Source organism: Watersipora subatra, chromosome 1 (assembly GCF_963576615.1).
Source record: "Watersipora subatra chromosome 1, tzWatSuba1.1, whole genome shotgun sequence".
Classification (NCBI taxonomy): Eukaryota; Metazoa; Bryozoa; class Gymnolaemata; order Cheilostomatida; family Watersiporidae; genus Watersipora; species Watersipora subatra.
This window is the reverse complement of record NC_088708.1, coordinates 31,448,524-31,469,148: the sequence shown is the minus strand read 5'-3', so window position 1 is coordinate 31,469,148 and position 20,625 is coordinate 31,448,524. Positions and strand designations below refer to the sequence as shown.

At 35.9% G+C, this 20,625-nt stretch overlaps 2 protein-coding genes across 2 annotated transcripts in view; one reads left to right on the top strand and one right to left on the bottom strand.

The window, feature by feature from the left end:
• Positions 1 to 4,601: 4,601 nt before the first annotated feature.
• Positions 4,602 to 17,292, bottom strand: LOC137393303 (probable splicing factor, arginine/serine-rich 7). Its single transcript, XM_068079795.1, has 13 exons — positions 17,045 to 17,292; positions 16,565 to 16,689; positions 16,187 to 16,293; positions 15,927 to 16,082; positions 14,993 to 15,168; positions 14,364 to 14,494; positions 13,480 to 13,561; positions 8,493 to 8,543; positions 8,086 to 8,136; positions 7,595 to 7,813; positions 5,987 to 6,052; positions 5,724 to 5,848; positions 4,602 to 5,339 (listed from the first exon to the last, which is right to left on the bottom strand). The coding sequence occupies exons 1-13, from the start codon at positions 17,173 to 17,175 to the stop codon at positions 5,095 to 5,097; spliced, it is 1,665 nt and encodes a 554-aa protein (XP_067935896.1). The 5' UTR covers positions 17,176 to 17,292; the 3' UTR covers positions 4,602 to 5,094.
• Positions 17,293 to 17,613: 321 nt separating this feature from the next.
• The window catches only part of LOC137408832 (glycogen debranching enzyme-like), a 57,385-nt gene continuing 54,373 nt past the window's right edge, over positions 17,614 to 20,625 (top strand). Inside the window, exon 1 of the mRNA XM_068095415.1 lies at positions 17,614 to 17,731. The gene's annotated coding sequence lies outside the window, so the exon portion shown is untranslated. The remainder of the gene's footprint in view (positions 17,732 to 20,625) is intronic.

Genomic DNA, 20,625 nt, shown 5'->3' with positions numbered 1-20,625 from the left:
AATATCTACTGATTTCACATTGAGTCATTCTCAGTACACCCTCACCATACCGTTTAATATCACTAGGGTAACTCATGCAGGAGTTATCTTCTACCTTGTCTGTTTGAATTTAAATTATTAAACTATTCCAAGAATGTTTGCTTGTATAAGGACTTTTGGTTGAGTATTCATCACCGGGTGGTTAAGGCAAATCAGAAATTTTTAAACACTTGAAACCATTTCTATTTTTGTTACAATTGATCAGCATTTTCTGTGCTACTTGAATTTTGAATGTTCTCACATTAAATAATTCTGGAATGTATTGCACCCTGCATTCTCCTTTTTAGTGTTCATCAAATGTGGAGCATTCATGTGAAAAAGCAAAGTAAACATTTCCATCAACTGTCTCCCCGTACCATTTTTAGGTATTGCCAGGGACAATATTGTGGTGATGGCTCGATTTTTCTAGCAAAAGATGATTATGGAGATTATAAAGTTATTAAAGTGATTATGAATTTTTAAATTCAAATTGATCAATTATTTTTTGAGTGAGAATTAATTGTTTTTCATTTAATGGACTTTTAATGCTCTTTTATGACTTTTTATGCAATGTATTCCGTATTGTGTTTTTTCAGGTTGTTATAATGAAAATCAATTGAAGAAGTGATATGAATTCGAGACTTGCTTTTTACTAGGTTTATTTTTGTGTTACTACCAGATGATGACATCACTTGTTTCACTTCAGAAACAAGCATTTGTGAAACTTGTTCCACTTTGTGAAGCAAGTGATGTCATCATCCCTTGTCATGCCATCATCTCATCATACAAGCGTAGCCCCTGTTTACAAACGTAGCCCATGTGTACAAGCTCAAGGATTGTCAAACATAGGTAAGCTGGAAATTACATGTAGACGCCATTTTTTGCATTTTATTATAAAATATCCTAATATGAAAAGCTTCCACATTTTTGAAAGATTACTGTTGCGGCTACCTAACACATCTGCCACTTTTAGAGCCTTGCAAATAAATTATTTCTAATAATGTAAAAAAGCTTTACAACAACAGTTGTAATATGGAGATGATTTGCAACAACCTAGCGGTCCAGTTTACCAGGCTAGAAATTGTTAGCAGTCACAATGGCCTATTGTTATTTCTAGGCGCAGATGTCAAATCCCTTTGACAAGTCAGCATGTGTTTGTAAACATTGTAAAATTATGCGTAATATAACGATGTCATGTCATATCTCTTTTTAGAACAGCTGCAACAGACAATCTATGGTAACAGCTGATTTGGATAAGCGTAATTTGGGATGAGCGTAATTTAAGGCATGTTCAGTCGATACTAGTCGAAAGGTTGAGACTTAACCTTTCGCTTGCATGTTAAGTGCTTTAGAGCATGAGGCAGCTTTTGTACTCAGCTATTCATGTGCGTCATCAAATAGCACAATTAAATTATGTTACTCGCTATTCCACTACCCTATGTAATTGGGCACAAGGTTTTTATTCATTTGTTTTAACTCAAGGAGTATATCTACAATTCTACTTTACAAGCACTTCAAGGCATTAATGAAATCATTCTATCTGGATATATTATTTCGAATAGAAAGAATGGCAGATATAATATAAAAAACTTAATGCTTATGTTTTTTTGGCTTCAGCAAGGTTGTGGAACCAATCAGGAAAGCAGCAGAAATTAATCTTGTCACGCCTTTTATAAAGAAGCCTGCTTTATCTGGTAGGCCATGAACTAATTATTCAGTAGAAAGACTACCTGAACATCCCAAGGCCTGAAAAGGATCGATGAGCTCATGTTACTAGTCGAACGCTTACTACAAACAACCCACTTATACATACATTAATTTTATGTAAGTACAACATGCAAATATTTGATTCAGCATTACTATTCTGAACTTTTGGGCTGCTCAACTTCTGCCTCAAACGGAGTTGTCTATTTTATGTTTTGACAACTTTGCAGTCGTCATATTTTGAGTGTTTGTTTGTTGGTACTGCATTCTTTCTGATTTTATTATAGTACACTATTGGTGGTTAATTATGGGTACAACTATTGTTGTTGTATTACCCATATTGTAGAGTTATAAATTATGAGGTGTTTGTAATATGATTATCTTCATTCAATCGTGCTGAAAATGATGCCCTTCTACAAACCAGTACCCTCAGTCTAAAAACGATATGAGGCATACTTATCATCTTGAGGTGTACTGTCAACAAGATTTGCTAAGCAATTTGAAACTAGCATAGAAGATACTGTAAAAATGTTGAAGCAATCTACTGTTTTCTATAAAATATTTCAAAAGCTATAAACTCTCTAAATATGAATTACAGTATGCGTCAGTTTAATGCATTTTTGACTCTTTTTAGCAACAACCTGTACATTAAGCCATAGCAACTGCAGCGAGAAATTAAAGTAAAGGGAAAGTGCTGCGACAACAAATAATCACTGCCAACCAAGACAGGAGTAGAAATAAGCTGTCGAGGCTTTATTCAAGAATGGATTTAATTTTATTTTAATTAGCACAATTTTGATTCACCAATATTGTTATCGCACAACCAGCATTCTACAACACAATGTAGTTTATGCAACTACGTTTTTTAAATAACTTTGCTTCGAAAGCTGGCATTACATTAGCTGAACCTGGAGGGCATAGAAATATAATAAATGTGTGAAGGATGATGTGTAACATGTCGGAGAAACCTACAAATATAATACTAAAACCTGCGTTGTAAAAAACAGATTTTAACTCTTTTTGATGTTTGCGGTTGGCCGATTTTATAGACTTCTGTAGTGGCATACAACAGCACAAATCAGACACATTTTTTTACATTGAATACAAAATTATACCAAAAATCAAATTTTATCATACATTTTGTTAAAGCATTTCAATATTGGTTGCAAGGCAGACCTGTTTAAACTCTTCCTCCAGGAGTGCTGCTGGCTTTTTTCCAAAGCTTGCATAACAAGCAATTGGGATTCATGTACATATGAACATGAATAGAAATATACGTATACATACTCACATAACATGGGTGTTACTTCTAGTGAAACGGAGCTGGCAGAATGCAGCAGAGTAGAACGCTGAGCCTAGACTTTTCGTTGACAACAGATAATGCCATCAATCTCGCAAAATGGCGTACCTTGGTAGTGCTATCATAGTACAGCCAGCTGCCTTACTTGACAAGAAATACCTCTTAACTTGATTTTTACCACTGATGAAGGTAAATAAATATTGTGTTTAAATTGAACAATTTTATTAAAATGGCTAACATGCTTTTAGTTAACTCAAAAGCTATACCTAATCACCTTTGGCGGTAACGGAATTCGACTTGTTTTACCATGCCATACATTCTTCTTTGCCCCTCACAGTATTAATAAAAATTTATACATACAATTTGTTCAAGTTAAACAGACAAGGGTAGGGGTGAAAGCAGAATTGGAAAGGAAGAATGTGGTGTCGAAAGACCATTCGAGAGACATATTAAGCTGAAATTCACAATACTATGGTAACAGAAGTGAAAACTCCTACAGCGATAGACAAGCCTGACAGCAAATCCTTCCAATACAAAGTAATAGTAAGCGTAAAATACGAATACTTATTGTAAAAAGTACTCTGGTGAGCCCAATGGTATAGTACAACCAGCTGTTATAGGGACAAACTTCTTTCGATATAGCTAAATGGTAATTAGAGGCAAGACTATATACAGGATCTGAAACTATAATTACAGTAAACATTTAAAATTGTTTTCTCAGCTTGAACTTTGACCTTGTGCTAGAGGCAATGGTGGTAGTCCACCCTATTACATAACCACATGAAGCAAGATGACAGTTGACTGAAAAAATTAATGAAATTACAATTAACTACACAGCTACCTTTAACTACCTTTAGCGGCTACACAGCTAGCACCTTTAGCGGCTACACAGCTAGCACCTTTAGCGGCTACACAGCTAGCACCTTTAGCGGCTACACAGCTAGCACCTTTAGCGGCTACACAGCTAGCACCTTTAGCGGCTACACAGCTAGCACCTTTAGCGGCTACACAGCTAGCACCTTTAGCGGCTACACAGCTAGCACCTTTAGCGGCTACACAGCTAGCACCTTTAGCGGCTACACAGCTAGCACCTTTAGCGGCTACACAGCTAGCACCTTTAGCGGCTACACAGCTAGCACCTTTAGCGGCTACACAGCTAGCACCTTTAGCGGCTACACAGCTAGCACCTTTAGCGGCTACACAGCTAGCACCTTTAGCGGCTACACAGCTAGCACCTTTAGCGGCTACACAGCTAGCACCTTTAGCGGCTACACAGCTAGCACCTTTAGCGCTATGCGGTGTTACATTGTTTTGTTACATTAGCAAATCACAATAAAATGGTTGAACTAAGAGAAAACTAGCATTTGTTTGATAATTTGCTATAGTTGGCATGTAAATCAGCTCTTCTATTCTTACTCAAGCCATATGCTGTTGCAACGACTTACTATCCCGCAAGTTTCCAGCTAGTAGATTACTCATTGCACAACTTTTAATATTTATCAGACATTATCAACCATATTTACACAGAGGAGAATCATCAAAGAAGAAATAGACTTGCCCATCAGGACCTTAATTATTAGTACGTAGTGATTTATACGGATCAGGATCATATTTATTACCGCATCTACAAACATGATGCTAGTAATATCAGCAACATATCTGTATTATTTCACTACATACAGTCCCTAACACAAGCAGTAATAACAATTTAGTTTTACAGTAATCTCAACATGCTACCGAATACATACAGATAGCTGCCTGGTCACTCCCATCGGTCATCCACTATCCTTAGCCATACTTATGGAAAGTAATACTGTGAATAGTTGGTTACTCCACTCTAAATGGCATCAGTCACGCATGCTGTGGTCATATACCACATGTGTGAAATAGTGTAACTGACTAGGAGGATGAGGATATTAAGAAACTTGCAAAATAATGCTCACCTTCAACATAAAACGAGAAAACAATGGTTTTCAAATGAAGAATGGTTTTAACAGAACATTTATACAGCAATATACAGTGATATCTTACAGTAAAACGTCATAGTAAACAAACGAGTCTAGAATCATCTCCTACACGCCTGTTTCACTATCATCGCCTGTGTCCATGTCCATTGCCTCTGTGTCAGCCTGTTTTTCTAGGTCTGCCATGGCATCTTTTGCCTTGGAGCTACTAGCAGAGATATCATTAATTTGAGGGTCAGTTTCAGGGTCAGAGGCTATTAAATCACTGGCCTCTCCATTAGTCTTCTCTATTTGCTCTTCAGCTTGCTCGCCATTCTCTTCAACAGGCTTGGTAGTGGCCCCTACATCCATGTCTACATGTAATAAAGAACAACAGGCTTGGTAGTTGTGCCCACATCCATGTCTACATGTGATAAAGAACAACAGGCTTGGTAGTTGTGCCCACATCCATGTCTACATGTGATAAAGAACAACAGGCCTGGTAGTTGTCCCCACATAAATGTCTACTACATGTGATAAATGACAACAGACTCGGTAGTTGCCCCCACATCCATGTCTACATGTTACAAACAAACTGATCAAATTATAATTCCTACACTCAGCATTGTCAACTAAAAATTATCAGGTCTTCAAATAAAACTGCTAAATATAAGCTGTCAATACAGATGACAGGAGTAAGACAAGCACTCAACAACAAAAGAAAGTAACGCAGATGTCTATGTAGGAACACTACATACCTTTTTCTTCAGCATCATAATCCCTTTTGACTTTTACACCATTTTTATCTTTATCCTCAATTTTGTCATCACGACGCTTTCGCCTGTCTCTATCTCTGGATGAAGACCGCTTACCTCGTGATTTTCTTTAAATTAGAACACATAGTAAAGTGTGAGACATCCGTCATGCATGACACGGATATGACCAGATATATCCCAATGATTTAAATGAGGGCTGTGAAACTTGCAGAACTCGAATACTATAAAATATAAAACTCAAATACCTGTCTCTGCTTCTGGACCTTCTAGATCGGTCCCTAGACCTGGATCTTCTTCTTCTATCTCTGGATCTACAGATTAAAGGCCGTCATTAGTTTAATATATATCTGCTGGAAACCAGAAAACATTGCAGCACTCGGAGTGCAGCCAAAAACAAGTGCTGTATGAAGTGAATAGCCAAGGTACTCTTGAAAACTACATAGATAAATACAATATCCATCACGTGTTAATGGTTTTATCATTATCAATTGGGTGTCGCCAATAAGTAGTTCTTATTGAAGCAATGCACATAACTCTTTCTCAAGATTGCTATCGACACAATACGGTAATAAAAAATGACTTATCTTAGGGTTATAACACTTTAAACTACATTTTAAAGAGGTTCTTCCAAAAAATTCTATAGTCACCCATATTTCTATGCCCAATCAATTCTCAACAGCAAAAAAAAAATGGACACACAGAGACTACTATAAATAGCTGGTTTGAAAAGAAAAACATGAACATACTGAAGGAAATAGAACATTCTAAATTTCCCATGTATTTGAGTTTCACACAAAAATATTGAGAGCAATAATTATTTAGACAACAAATTGGTAATAACAAAAAACATTCATCATCTTTTTTTATTCTATTCACAATTCGCTAACTAGCCCATTATGGCATTTCCAATGAACATATATAAAACCATAAAGCCTAACTAAAGCCATGTGTCGAATTAGTCTTCAATGTATTGAGTGCAAAATCTGTGCATCTGAATTAAAACTGCGCTCAAAACTTGCATATGATCGGTTTTGAAAGTGAGATGGAATTTTCTTCTAAAAATATTGTTGCTGGCTATCTTTACCATAAGCTACTAAGCAGTTCCCTTTAGGTATGCAGCTACCCATTTTAGACAATTTACGAATATAAAATTTTATAAGAGATTCAATGGATGAATATACTTTAGTTTTATTTTAACACAAGGATTGCAGTTTGTTTTCCAACAGTGAAGAAAAATTGTAAATTCTTAATCCTAAGATATTAGCCGTTATGAAATAAGAATGCACATCATTTGTGAAAGAAAACACATTAGTGAAAGTTAGAGAACTTATTAGAACCTGATTCCGGGTCTCAGGCAACTCAAACAGCACCCTAAAGATGTGCTCAACCCATGGAAAGGAAGATACTTTTAAAAACATGAAAGTATCGCTGTAAAGTAGATGATAAATTACAGGACAAGCGTGAAGGTTTGCAAATAATTAGCTGAGACCGAGAAGAGTGAAAACAATAGGCATTAGTGAGTGCTAATCAATGTGAAACCAAAATACCAATGAACGCCTTTAGATTTATTTACTATAAATCAAACAAACATATTATTTATGCAATGCGCATTGTTTATTAGTTTTAGACTCATATAAGCTCTAATATTCAACTCGGTGATAGCAAATACTTGGGAATTTTAAAAAACCAATTGATCCGAATAGGTTCAATAGCTTGTAGGTCAAAGGGTCAACTAAATAATGAGCATGTCAATGCAACAGACGTAGTAGCTCAAATAGTCAGCGAAAAACTGCTAAGATGTGAACGGACATGAGTTTTTTTTGTAAATCGTAGATTGACTGATTGATTTTTACCTGTCTCGGTCCCTTCGACGATCACGACTACGACTTCTTTTTCTCTCCCTGCTCCTACTTCTCCTCTTATCCCTACTTCTGCTTCGCTTTTTCTCTTTGCTCCTACTTCTTTTTCTCTCTTTGCTCCTACTTCTTTTTCTCTCCCTGCTCCTGCGCCGCTCTTTGCTTTTGCTGCGCTTACGCTCTCTCGACCTTGACCTCTTTTTTCTTTCCCGTTCTCTGTAAAACCGAGAAACTTGTGAGCACTGGTTTCTGTAAAACACTCAAACACAAACATGTGAATGATACCTAATGATGTGAGTGGATACGAATGGATGTGGTGCGAAACATAGACAGCACAATTTAGGGAATTAAACTAACAATATATTTCGCACATTCTATGCCATACATATATATAAAACAAATTTAGCTGCGAATTTTTACGAAATGGGTAAGCAATTCGAAAATCGCAAGAGGATCTGCTAGACACGCAGCTACTATGGTTATCATACTTTGCAGGAGCGGATTTAGAACTTTCTTCCCCTTCTTTCTTTGAACTTGGCCTATGGATCAAACATTCACATTGACAAGGTGTCAAGTTAATAAGCAATACACTGAAAAAATAACAAGCCATCTCATCATAGGTGTTTTATCATGATCAAACGGGCTGTTGCATTATATCTCACTATCTTTAAAGGAACGATATGAATTGGAATGAGGTCACAAATTTACAGTTTTTTGTTTAGTCACATATAAAAATGCTATTACTTTACCAAGGAACAGTTATATCAAGCTGTATTTTTTGTTGTCCTACGAAACTACTTCACAATACAAATGAAAACTTATTTAAGAGCAAATAAAGTTATGTCAAATTAGCTCAAGCTGGCTGGTCTAAGACAATAATAATGATGAATCTTACCTAGATGAACGACGGCTACTTTTTCTTGGCGATGGAGAGCGTCGTCTTTCTCTACAAAATTGTGCAGCAAGTTTTCAATTTAGCGCATATGATTAAATGTGCAATGCTCTTAAAACGAATTCCATTTGAATAATGCAAATACTCCACTGCCCCTTTTTAATGATACACATTAATAAAAATGGTAAACTTTTATGCATAAATACAGCAAAGACTACATCATGTTCAGCCAAACCTTGAGATAGAAAATTAATGTTCAGGGGTGTTTTTGTATATCAATGCCGTGATATGCTGGAGCAAATGTTCCATAGGCATGCATTGTATCATTTAATTAGTTCAATGGACCACAAACTAAACGATAATTATTTCGGGTTAATTACAGAGTATTAAAACACATTATTCATGTATGTGAAAAACTGAGAATAAAAACTAAATGGTATGTAATTGCTAAAATAATATAGAATGAAAAAGTGTTTTTATTGTCACCTAGCCTTAGCAGAGCCTCGGTGATAAAACAAATGCATATTAGGTAGAGATGATGATGATGATACAGAGCTTACCTAAACCTAGTTTGCTTTAGACCATTTCAATTTTAGATTAAGATAGCTCATACCTGTTATTTGATAAATTTTTAAATATTTCAAGGTTTTTCTTTTCTCACATCATCTTTTTACTCATGATAAGTATTAGACAATGTGACCAGTTCATTCAGAGATGTATGTACTAGCTGTGCTACCCGGCGTTGTCCGGGTAATAAAAAAGTTTTAGAACAGAAAATTGATTTGTATTTAACATATAACAACATTTGCCATTCTAACTTTCAAACTACATATCACGAGAAAATCATTTTGTGTCATTGAAATAAATTAAGAGAGAAAATAAAAGCAACTGTAAAGGTTTTTAAACCACTGTAAATTAAAAATTTTATAACTTTCAGCGATGTATATCGTTTAATAACGTACAGTGGAACCTTGGTTCTCAAACTTGATCTGTTCCAGAAAGTTGTTCGAAAACAGAGTAGTTCGAGATCCGAAACACTTTTTCCCATTACAATAAATATATGTAAATTTTAATCCTTTCCAAGACAAGAAAACAATTTCAGTAAAGTATTTTTGCAACATTTTACACCATAAACTGTACTGTATACTATATATAACAACGGGTAGATATAGATCATGTTTAATTTTAATAAAAGGTTTTCTATTTATGATGATGGAAAAAGCAAACAAAAAGTAAACATTTCGTATGTTTTGCTATTAAAACATCAAAAACATTAAAGGGTAAGATACATTACTAAAAATTGCAGAAATTGGTAATGAAACAGCAAAAAATGCAACAGATCAGTTACATCAAAAATTGTAGGAAAAAGAAAATATAAACAGAAATGGCACGTTTGCTTCACATCTTGGAAGGAGAATCCTCCTCCAAAACAATTTAAGGTAACTCGGACTGGAGGGATTATCTTCGATGGAGATGTCGTCCCAGATGGTTTCTCCCTTTTTTTAATGAATTTCATAAATGTAAATTGCTTCTCCGTTTGTTAACGGATGTTTCCACGCTGTTCCAATTCCATGCTCCAGTTTGGTCGAGAAGCATTATGGTCGATAATTTATGTTCGAGATCCGAGACGAACTTATCTCGAAATCTTTTGTCGAAAACCGAGTTGGTCGAGAACCGAAGTTCTACTGTATATAATCAGTACACCAGTTGAACCAATAATGAGTACACAAAATGGAACTTCAGTTCTCGAATGCTTCAGTTCTCGACCAAAAAATGAGATTGGTTTGTCTCGGATCTCGACCATTAATTCGGTTCTCGACCAAACCGGAACATGCACATTTGAATTAAACTTTCTGAACAGCTCCGGCAACAGCATGTTTATACGTTTAATGACGTTGTTATGAGCCACTTTCAGAAAGTTCTCAAAAAGGGAGAAGTTTCGTGTCATTAACTCTTTACAAAAAGGAGCCACCTGGGAGGATGTCACCTCTCCTGAAGAGATTTTCTAGGGACACAACTCCTCCAGTCGAGTTACCCTACTTATTTGGAGGAGGATTTTTCTTCAAAGATGTGAAGTAACGGTGCCATTGCTGTTTATATTTTCTTTTTCACACGATTTTTGATGTAACTGACCTAGCGCATTTTTTGTAGTTTCATTATCAACTTCTGTGATTTTTGGTATTATATTGTAAATTATGTTTTGATGTTTTAAGAGAAAAGCATACAAAATGTTTAATTTTGTTTTCTTTTTTCATCATAGATAGAAAATCTTTTATTAAAATTAAACATGATCTATATCTACCCGTTTCATTTATAGTATACAGTACAGTTTATGGTGTAAGATGTTGAAAAATACTTTAGCAAAGTTGTTAAATCGACTTGGAACGGATTGAAACTTACATACATTACATACTCTAATGGGAAAACTAGTTTCGGATCAGGAACAACTCGGTTTTCGACCAATCTTCTGGAACGGATTGTGTTCGAGAACCAAAGTTCCATTGTACTGGTAGATATTTTAGTCTGAGATTTTTGACACAAAAGTAGAATGAATATATTTTACAACTTATTTTTTGCAACCTGGTGTACTGTTGAAATATATACAGACGGTTCCCAACCTACGAACGAGTTACGTTCCGAACGATTGTTCGTAAGGTGAATTTGTTTGTAAGTTGCTTCAGTGCTATATTTTGTATTATAATTTATGTTTAAGGCCTATATAAGTATATTGAAGGTTTATATAAGTATGTTTAAAGCTTGTATAAGTAACCCGTATTGGTTTGTACTGAAAAACTATTTAATAAAATAGAGATAATACATTGGTGGACGCCGGGCCATGACACAGCAGTTCTTATTTATTGTAAGTCTTGTCCTTTTTATTATATTGTTGTTTTAATCGTTATGCTATCACTTATCGTTGTTGTCTTATTTTTTGTATGTGTTGTCCGTTTATTATATCGTTGTTTCACTCAATATGCTACTGTTATATCTGATATACCGTCATAACACTATCACTTTTCGTCACTTATATTGTTGTCATACCAACGCTAGCGGTCCTATTTATTCACCTTGTTAGCCGGTGTCCTTACCGTTTGCCGTTAGCAAGAACGGTTGATATTATTCTATATAAATGAGTGCGCTCATTTAGTTGAGCAGAGCAGATAGACGTACGCGCCTCGGCTAGTGAAATTTCCTTCGCTAATTAAAAACTGAATGAAATTACACGCACTCTCTTCTATTTATTTAGTAGTATAGATCGTGCCAAGTAAAGGCCGGCAAATCCCTTTACAATACGTATGTAAAGTTCAAACAAAAAACTCGAAAGTTATTCAAGTTACGAACAACGGTACATACGTTCGTATGTACCATTGTTCGTAACTCGAATGTTCGTAAGTAGGGAACCGTCTGCACTGTAAAACCTCTAAGTGAACGCCACCTCTATTTGAACGCCACCTCAAATTGACCGCCACCCTGAGAGAAGGGTTGAAAAATAGACCGCCACTCTCCAATTGAACGCCACTTTGACAATATTTGATCTTTTCGACCCCATATTATCAACTGATCAATAGAAAAGTGTACACAAAATCGTATTAATAATGAATCATTGATATCAATAGCAGTTAATGTCCAATTCCGAAGCTTTACGTTTTTTTCGTTGAAACTTTGAAAGCAACACCGCAGCAATAATCAATAACGGTCTCAGGCTAGTAGCAGCTCACTGTTTAACGCGGTCTTTCTTCTTTGAATTAGCCTACATGCAAAAAAATGGCTCAAATTTACAATGGTAGATGGGACTTGAAAAGCAATGCCATAGAAATAACTACTGCCTATCTCAGGCTAATAGAAGTTCCTTGTTTAACGCGGTCCTAATACTTCAAAGAACATGCATATAAAAGTCGGTTCGTAAGTTTTGGACCAAAGGTTATACGTTTAGTGGACAATCTTTTAACCCAGCATCAGTGCTAAATGCAGCGCGTAAAAGTTTTGCTCTGCCGAAAAATTGTTTGGATGCTAATATCGACTGGTTCAGCAGTGCAGAAGAATTGAAGCCAGAAGATATTGTGGCAGGTATTGGACAACTAGAAGACGTTCATTCCACCGAAAGCAACAACCAAAACGCAGCTATCCGAGCAAACAATGGAAATATTTTTTTGGTTTTAAAAACGTTAATTCTTGTTTCTGCATGTAATATAAGTGTGGTTCGTTTATGTCACTTGTTCATTTGATAGATTATTGTTGTATAAATTATAAATATGCAGATTTATAGCATGTTATTTAATAGCATTTTGCGGCTATCTTAACACGACCTACAATGGATCGGTGTTCCTAACTCCACTTCTATTGCACATAAGCTAGTTTTGGCTTCAAACTGTAGCAAACATCAGCGATTGCAAGGAGCGTTTATGCAAGATTGTTAAATATAGATATAAGATAAAAATATGTCTTCAACTTTAGAATGAAATAAAAATTGTAAATGCCAACAAAATGCAAAGGACACAGGCTATAATATCATCGCAGGTCAATTGCAAGCAATAGATATCAACTGGTAGAGATATTTCTCAGTTTCTTGATGCATATTTATTAAGAGATCTTTGACAAGTTAGAGGTAAGTTAGCATATTTATTGCATTCAAAATGTTCAATATCGGTCCACCAGAAAAAGAGGGCAAAATATAGGTGACGTTCGCCTCGCCCTTAATAGGGCTAAATTCATCTTGTGAAAATTCTGACGAGCTATTTGAAAAATAGACCCGCAGCCTCTATTTGAACACTGCCTCCAATTGACCGCCACCATAGAGAAGTTGAAAAATAGAGCGCCATGGCGTTCAATTAGAGGTTTTACGGTAGTTTATCAAGATGGAGAATATTGACTATTTTTTGAGTTCAATATTTTCATAAAAATATAATGATAGCGTATTTTATGTTATTCATACAGCATAACAAAAGTAATTGGCTTATTTCTTTAAGTTCTGCACTTGATCTGTATTTACCTTGATCGTCGTCGCTCCTTTGATTTGTGCCGGCGTCTCTCTTTAGATTTAGAGCGACTGTGTCCTGAGCGCTTGCTGCTGCCTACAATACAAATCCCAGGCATCTCACACTCAATGATGCCAATGTGGCCATTTGTGCGGATATACCAGATGAGCTGATGAACTATGACCTTCCCTGCCATCTAGCTTAGGTACACGGATAACAAGCTTATATTAACCCTTTCGCAGGCAAGTTTTTTTTGGGGCTATTTGAGACCCACTGGGTAGATTAATTTTTCACAAATTGATTTGAAAAAAAATCATTGATACACTTTTATTTCTGATATTGTATACGCTCATTATGCTTTTATTATACAGGTAAATACAAATAAACATTTATAAGTCAAATTCTTATATAAGTGTTTCTCTAGCTACAGTAATTTTGGAAGCATTTACCCTTGCTGAGGCCTACACCACAGTCTTGACATCATGTGCTTACGATTTTTCCTCTATAGCTTTGCCTTTGGAGGAGGCCATGACAGCAAAAGAAAGTTGTTGCACTCTGGGAAAATATTCAGAAAGCAGTAACAAAAGCATTAAGAAGCTACAAACAAAATTTTCAATTTTATTCAAATACATATTTCGGATTTTTCATTTAGTATTGCAAAAACGATCGTTTTTTCTCTCAAAATGGCTAATTCTTTGGTTGCTAATAGAGACCAATATATTGTAGTTTACTATTAGTAAAAGATTAAATAAAAAAAGGCAATAAGCTAACCAGAAACAAACTTATAAACAACGTTTGCGTGGCGACATAATAGTCGCTCTGCTCATTGGCGTCAGTATCGCGAAACGACATTAATGTCGCTATGCCTGCAAAAGGGTTAACATGTAAGAAAGCATACTCTTGGATCCGCCATGAATGAGATGCTCGATGTCCTTGAACTTTTTCATCACTTCATCTATAGCTTTAGCAATCTCCTCCTGTCCTGGTGTCTGAGGTTTATTGGCGACAGGCCCAAGTGAGTGGGTTACCCTAAAACATATGACAAATTTAGCTATTTATATTGATGCTCCACAAACTAAAAGGTAGAAGGTAGAATTTGCAAAGCGACACCATCAAAATATTTAATAACTGTATCCGTCTTTTATTCAACATAGTTCTTTGTTTAACTAGGTCTGATACTTCAACATCTATGAGAATTGGTTTAGCAAAAATGCTGAGGTCAACAGCATAAACGTTACTCCGCCTGAAGGAGAGTGCAAAATATTGGCGACATTGGCATCGCTTCGCTCGCAAAAGCGTTAAATTTATCGTTTTAAATTCTGACAAGCTAGTCGTAAAATACAGCGCCACACACTATTTGAATGTCAATTCTAATAAAACGCTATTATGGAATGGCTGAAACATACAGCCCGTGGCGTTCAAATAGAGGTTTTACGTTATGCGACAGCAAGGTCAATTATACTCCTCTGGCTTTGGCGACCAGATACTGCAAACCAGCAGTCAGTAACTGATAGAGGGTAAACTAACTTGAGATGACGGTTGTTCAATAAGACACCATTGTAAGCTAGTGCCACAGGTACTGATTTCTGATTGCTGAACTCGACGTAGGCGTTTCTAGAGGGCAAGTTCTCATCACCAGCCATCCTCACAAACATCACTTCTCCTGCTTGAGAGAAAAATTGCACAAGCTGCTCAGCGTTCACCTGTATGTTACAAAATATCTGGTTAATATCAAATTATAACTGCATGAACAGTGCGATAAATACATCTGTTGCCAATATTAAGCCTGCTCCAGCATAGTGGGTAACGAACGAACGGCACCATCAACATAAATACACTAAACAGGGCCTGCAATTTTGACAAGGTAAGCGGTATCCTTCGTGATATAAATGTATTAGGTGTTGAAAGATATGCTTGCAATGACGAAAGAAATAGTTACACTATAACGATTAAGGTGATTATGCTCAATCATAAGAACACCAAAATGTGGAAAGACAAAGATTAAATCTCCAGCATATTCTTTCTTCGAAATAACAATACAGTAGGCATGGTGTGATGGAGGCAAAACTGGAGAATATAGAACGAGTATGACCGTGTACATCGCTAGTTCAGTCCGCAGCCATTGCACATACTACAGATACACAAAAGAACAAGGCGCTGGTTTAGTGAGCAATCATGACAGGTCTCAAGGGCCAAACAAATCCCATGAAGTTTCAAATTCACAGCATTATATTTTAATAATAAAACAATCAGTGCCAGAGCAAAATGCAACCAATTGGACAGCAAATATTAAAGCCTTCAACGATATTGATCTACGTTGCTTGTAATCTTTCCAATGCAGTGTATATGCAATTAAGATGGTGAAAATGATAACTTGAGAAATCCTCTTTGTCTGGCATGGTGGCACCAAAAATTGAAAAAAATGGGAAGTTCTGTAACACCAATAAACCAATTAACATACCGTGGGATCCAGATTGCTAACATAGATGGTACGACGAATCTCCTCCACTTTGGAAGGATCTGTTTTGCCTGGTAAGTTGGGATATTGCTGAAGACCAAGTTCAATGAGCTTTGGGTCGATTGTGTGAATATGCTGAGCAGAGCCAGAACCGCATATCTAAAAAACAAAATTTGAAGGCATCATATATGCAAACGACAGTATCTAGGAGCAGTCTAGTAATACTGACACATCGACAAGTAAACAATAACATACCAGCTTACCATATTAACCACATTGGATGGCCACTCCAGGGTAGGCGGTAACATACCCGCAACTGTACTCATTGGCGCTGCCACCCTTAACGCCTTAGTTTCATCTGGTATAGTTTCTGAAACAAATACTTTTGTAAGTACTACAAGAAGAGTTTTCTACATAATTTTTTTCTAGTGGGTCTGCCAATAACTTTTGGATAAAATATTTAAAAACAATGCGACGTAAATAAATTCATATTGCAACATTCAGAGTTTTAATAGAGAAAAACTTCAAATATACGTTTGAATAACCGAAAAAAATGTATTCATATCATCTGCATTATCATGTAACTAAAGAAATGGTTCCAGCAACCTTGTCTAATTTATCATATAGGGGACATGACTTACCATCAGGGTATGGTACCAATATTAAGGCCCTATCTACCATAACAGTATTGGTGAGATGTAACGCAACTTCAACGTGTTCAGGGGAGTCATATCTGCCATACGCAACTTTCGTTTGATTTGTGTCTCTAACAAAAAGAATGTAAATAAGCATACAGGTACTCTTGAGAAAACAACTTCATTCGCAATGGTTATAGAATAACTATGTTGCTGATAATGTTGGAATCACATACACTGCATTACAGCTTGGCATTAAACATACTGAAATGTACACGTCAGACAACAGAATAATTTCACGCAAAACTAACCGCTTTTTTATGCATGAATCAAGCAAAATATAATAAAAAAGCGATCATTAAAACAAACATGCGAGATAAAGTTGTCAATTTTACATATATTACTATCCTACATTTATCGTTCTGCATTTCAAATTCAAACACTGAATTAAACTGATCGATAAAACCAGAACATTAATATTCTCACCCATCAGTTTCGGGATATAGTTTGAACTCGCGTATTCGACCAATATACTCAAGAAAATGCTTGATTTGGTCTTCCGTTATATTTGGTGAAATGTTGGTTACTTGAATTGTGTACGTTTTCGTTTCATTCATCGTTTTTGCACGATCGAGAATATTGCAGGCGCATAAGCACAAATTCCCAAATTCAAACACTGGCTAACAGTCAACAGTTTGGCAATATGGCGGCATGCGAAAGGCGGGTTAGCCGCTTTGAAGGTTTACCACGTCAATGCCCAACGCCTCTTAGAAAATGTAATTATGGCTCTCTGTCTGGAGATCTCTAGAATAAGCAAGGGTTGACAATAAAAAAAGCTTGGCAATCTATACATTGGCTGGAATATAAATAATGCACTAGTTTGAATGTCTTTACTGTTCATTTGAAATACTTTAAAATAGTTCTATGAATAAGTTTAGTATGTTGAACACTTTGAGGCTAATGGAAAATAGGCGTGACTTCAAATCGGAACTGGGCGTGATTTGCTTATTCATAGGGTATTTGACCAATAATCAACGCTTTAAATCAGCCGAAAATGTTGATCCTAAGGATTTGACAAAGTTTTGTAATGATGCAGATATCGCACAAGTCGGACATAAGCTTCTATTGCATGGATAGTTAATGAAATAGAAAAGTTCGTTTCACAAAAATTTGGTAATGGTTGACTGTCGACTATAAAAATTTGCCTAAATATAAACCTAATTTCACCAGAGGCTTATCTAGTTTTGTCATAATACCTAGTACATATAACATTAATCAAATAATAGTCATACCTCGGTCTTTTAGCGAATGTTCATCATTAGTTAACATAATGTGCACTTTAAATATGCGGCTGATATCAACATGCAGTTGAATTTTCTTATCGATGTCAACGAAGGGTGTCATGGACGTGAGGATCACAGGACTAGCAGTACATTTAAGCATTTTTCATCGTACCAATTGCATTGCACCAGCGTACCATTGTAGGTTAATATTATAAACATATAATGTGAAGGTGCGAAATTAAAACACAAACGATAATCATTCAGTCACTTATAGTTGACTCTCCACGAATGTAATGCCTTGGTCATTATCGATACTCTGCTATGTAATCGTTCTAGATGGTGTCACTAGCTTTAGTTTACTGTATGTGGTTGTGTGAGCGTGTCTTAAATAGCCAAGAAATCTTTGGCGTAGATTTCATGAGTTTTTGTGTCATTAGCACAATTTGTAGCAGCAGAATACTTGTCTAGTTGTTATGGATGGATCTGTAGAATTATGTTATGCGTAATTAATTCAAATCCACATACATCAGTGTTGAAATTGATTTGTCATCTTATTTTATTTTGACTGTTTTGTTTGTGTACTTTTGCTTAGCTTGTGAGAACTAATTTGATTATTACTGATTCAGGTATTGATGAAGGTTTTAAGCTATTGGAAGCAATACTGATATTTGCCAGTCAAAGTTGTTTATTTTGTAAGTCCAACAATTGAAATACACAACTAACAAAATTCTAAAACAATAATAATAATGACAAAAGGTTAAAATAGCCTATGAATGTTACACTCTTACTCGAGCAGTCATCCATGTCCATTTGCTCAGTCTCGTACGACTGAGTCTCGACAATCAAATGAGAGTCGTGACAGTCCACAAATGGAGAGTTTTAGCTGTGGAGATAGCGACAAAAAAAGGCTCAGCTGATGGAAAATGAGGCTCCGTAGGCGAGGGGGGAGAGTGGCTGAATCATTGAAGCTGTTCTCTTTTATAGATGTCTAGCATGTGCGTAAGCTAGTCTGTGGCAGTAGGTTGAGTGTTAAGATTCAATGCTTCATGTCGGGTGTGCGAAGATATCTTGCTGCATAAGTCTTCAGCTAGTGTACGTGATTAGACATGTAGGGTGGAGCTCGAGACTTGCTCCTGGTATCTAGGTCGTGTCTGACGGAGGATGGCAGATCTGTATATGTGTAATCATTTGATTTGTTTTCAATGTTTCTTTGGTGGTCTTCTGGTAGTGGTTGGTAGATTTAATTGCTTCTAAATTTGTTGGGCATGTTCACCACCTGGTGTTGGCGCAATGCTGCCGCAATTGATTTCTTCAATTATGATGCTTCCAATTTGCTTTTGACGTTTTCTAATTATTGGATCTTTTGATATCTTTGAGAATTTTGCTGCTTGCACGGTATTATATGCTTATTTTGGTGTCTGACTGCATTTCCTGTTGGTATGTCGGTATATGATAGTTTCATACAACTTAGTAAATATGATAATAGAAATATTTAACAATTCTACCCATCTATGCTGCAAAGCTACTTCCTATTACTAGAATCTCAGGATTTCTTTGTTCTGTCATTTCCCATAATGTATAGTTTTTCATGAGCTAATTTATTTTCTAATCTCTTGATATTTTTGTTGATATGGTTTTCCTTTTTGTTGAAATCTCATTTTCTAAATTTCGCAAGCTATTATTAAACGTATCAAATTGAGTTGCCTTTGCTCGTAACATTTTGTTTTATGTTGAAAGACTTGCTCCAATTATTTAATCAATGAACGATGCGATATCTACATCTATTTGCAACATCTTTCGCGCAGTCAATGTTTTGTTGCTTACTATTTGGTTTTAAAATTGATGTCATCAGTCGCAGAATCTTAAAGTTTAAGTTGCTAAATTGCTGTACGGTCGACTGAAATGTCAGCCTGCAGCCCTTTTGTTTAAGTTGTGTTGCTTGCAACCACTGTTGCCTGTTATCCATTATCTGTATTTTACAGCACAAAACAAGCTAACCAATTTTATTGCACCAACTTGATTTTGTAACATTACGAAACGAAGAGGCTTACATTCAAAACACCCTACTGGTACAATTGGTGAAATGCATCACTGTTTAAACAATACTAGGAGAAGCCTTTTAGGGGAAGATATTTTTAGTTTATTTAAAAAATAGGTAAAATGATTAACTGTGAAATGTCTACAGTATAGTTGTACACGCACCTATTCACTACTGTTATATGCTAACTCAGTTATTTTACAATGAGAGCTCACACATTAGAGAGCTCTTCCCTAATAGCAGTTGGCAGACAATTTAGTATGAAGCCGTTGATCTGCTTATGTATCGGTAAATATTTTGTATCAGCTGAAAAGCTGTTACAAAATATCTACCGTATCACTAGAACAGTAACATGCGGTAACTTACCTGAAAAATTTCTTGGGTTTGTTAGAACAACTTTTTAATGATTTTTTGTAATATATATGCTATAGACGTATATTGCATTTACTCTGGCAGACTAGCATGGTATATCCTTTTTAAAAAATCGTCAAAGTCACTGGAATCACAGCAACTGATAGTTCCACAACTGATAGTTCCACAGGTGATAGTTTCACAACTAATAGTTCCACAACTGATAGTTCCACAGCTGATAGTTCCATAGCTAATAGTTTAACAACTGGTAGTTCCACAGCTGATATTTCCACAGCTGATGGTTCCACAACTGATAGTTTCACAGCTGATATTTCCACAGCTGATGGTTCCGTTCCACAACTGATAGTTCCACAATAGATAGTTCTACAACTGAT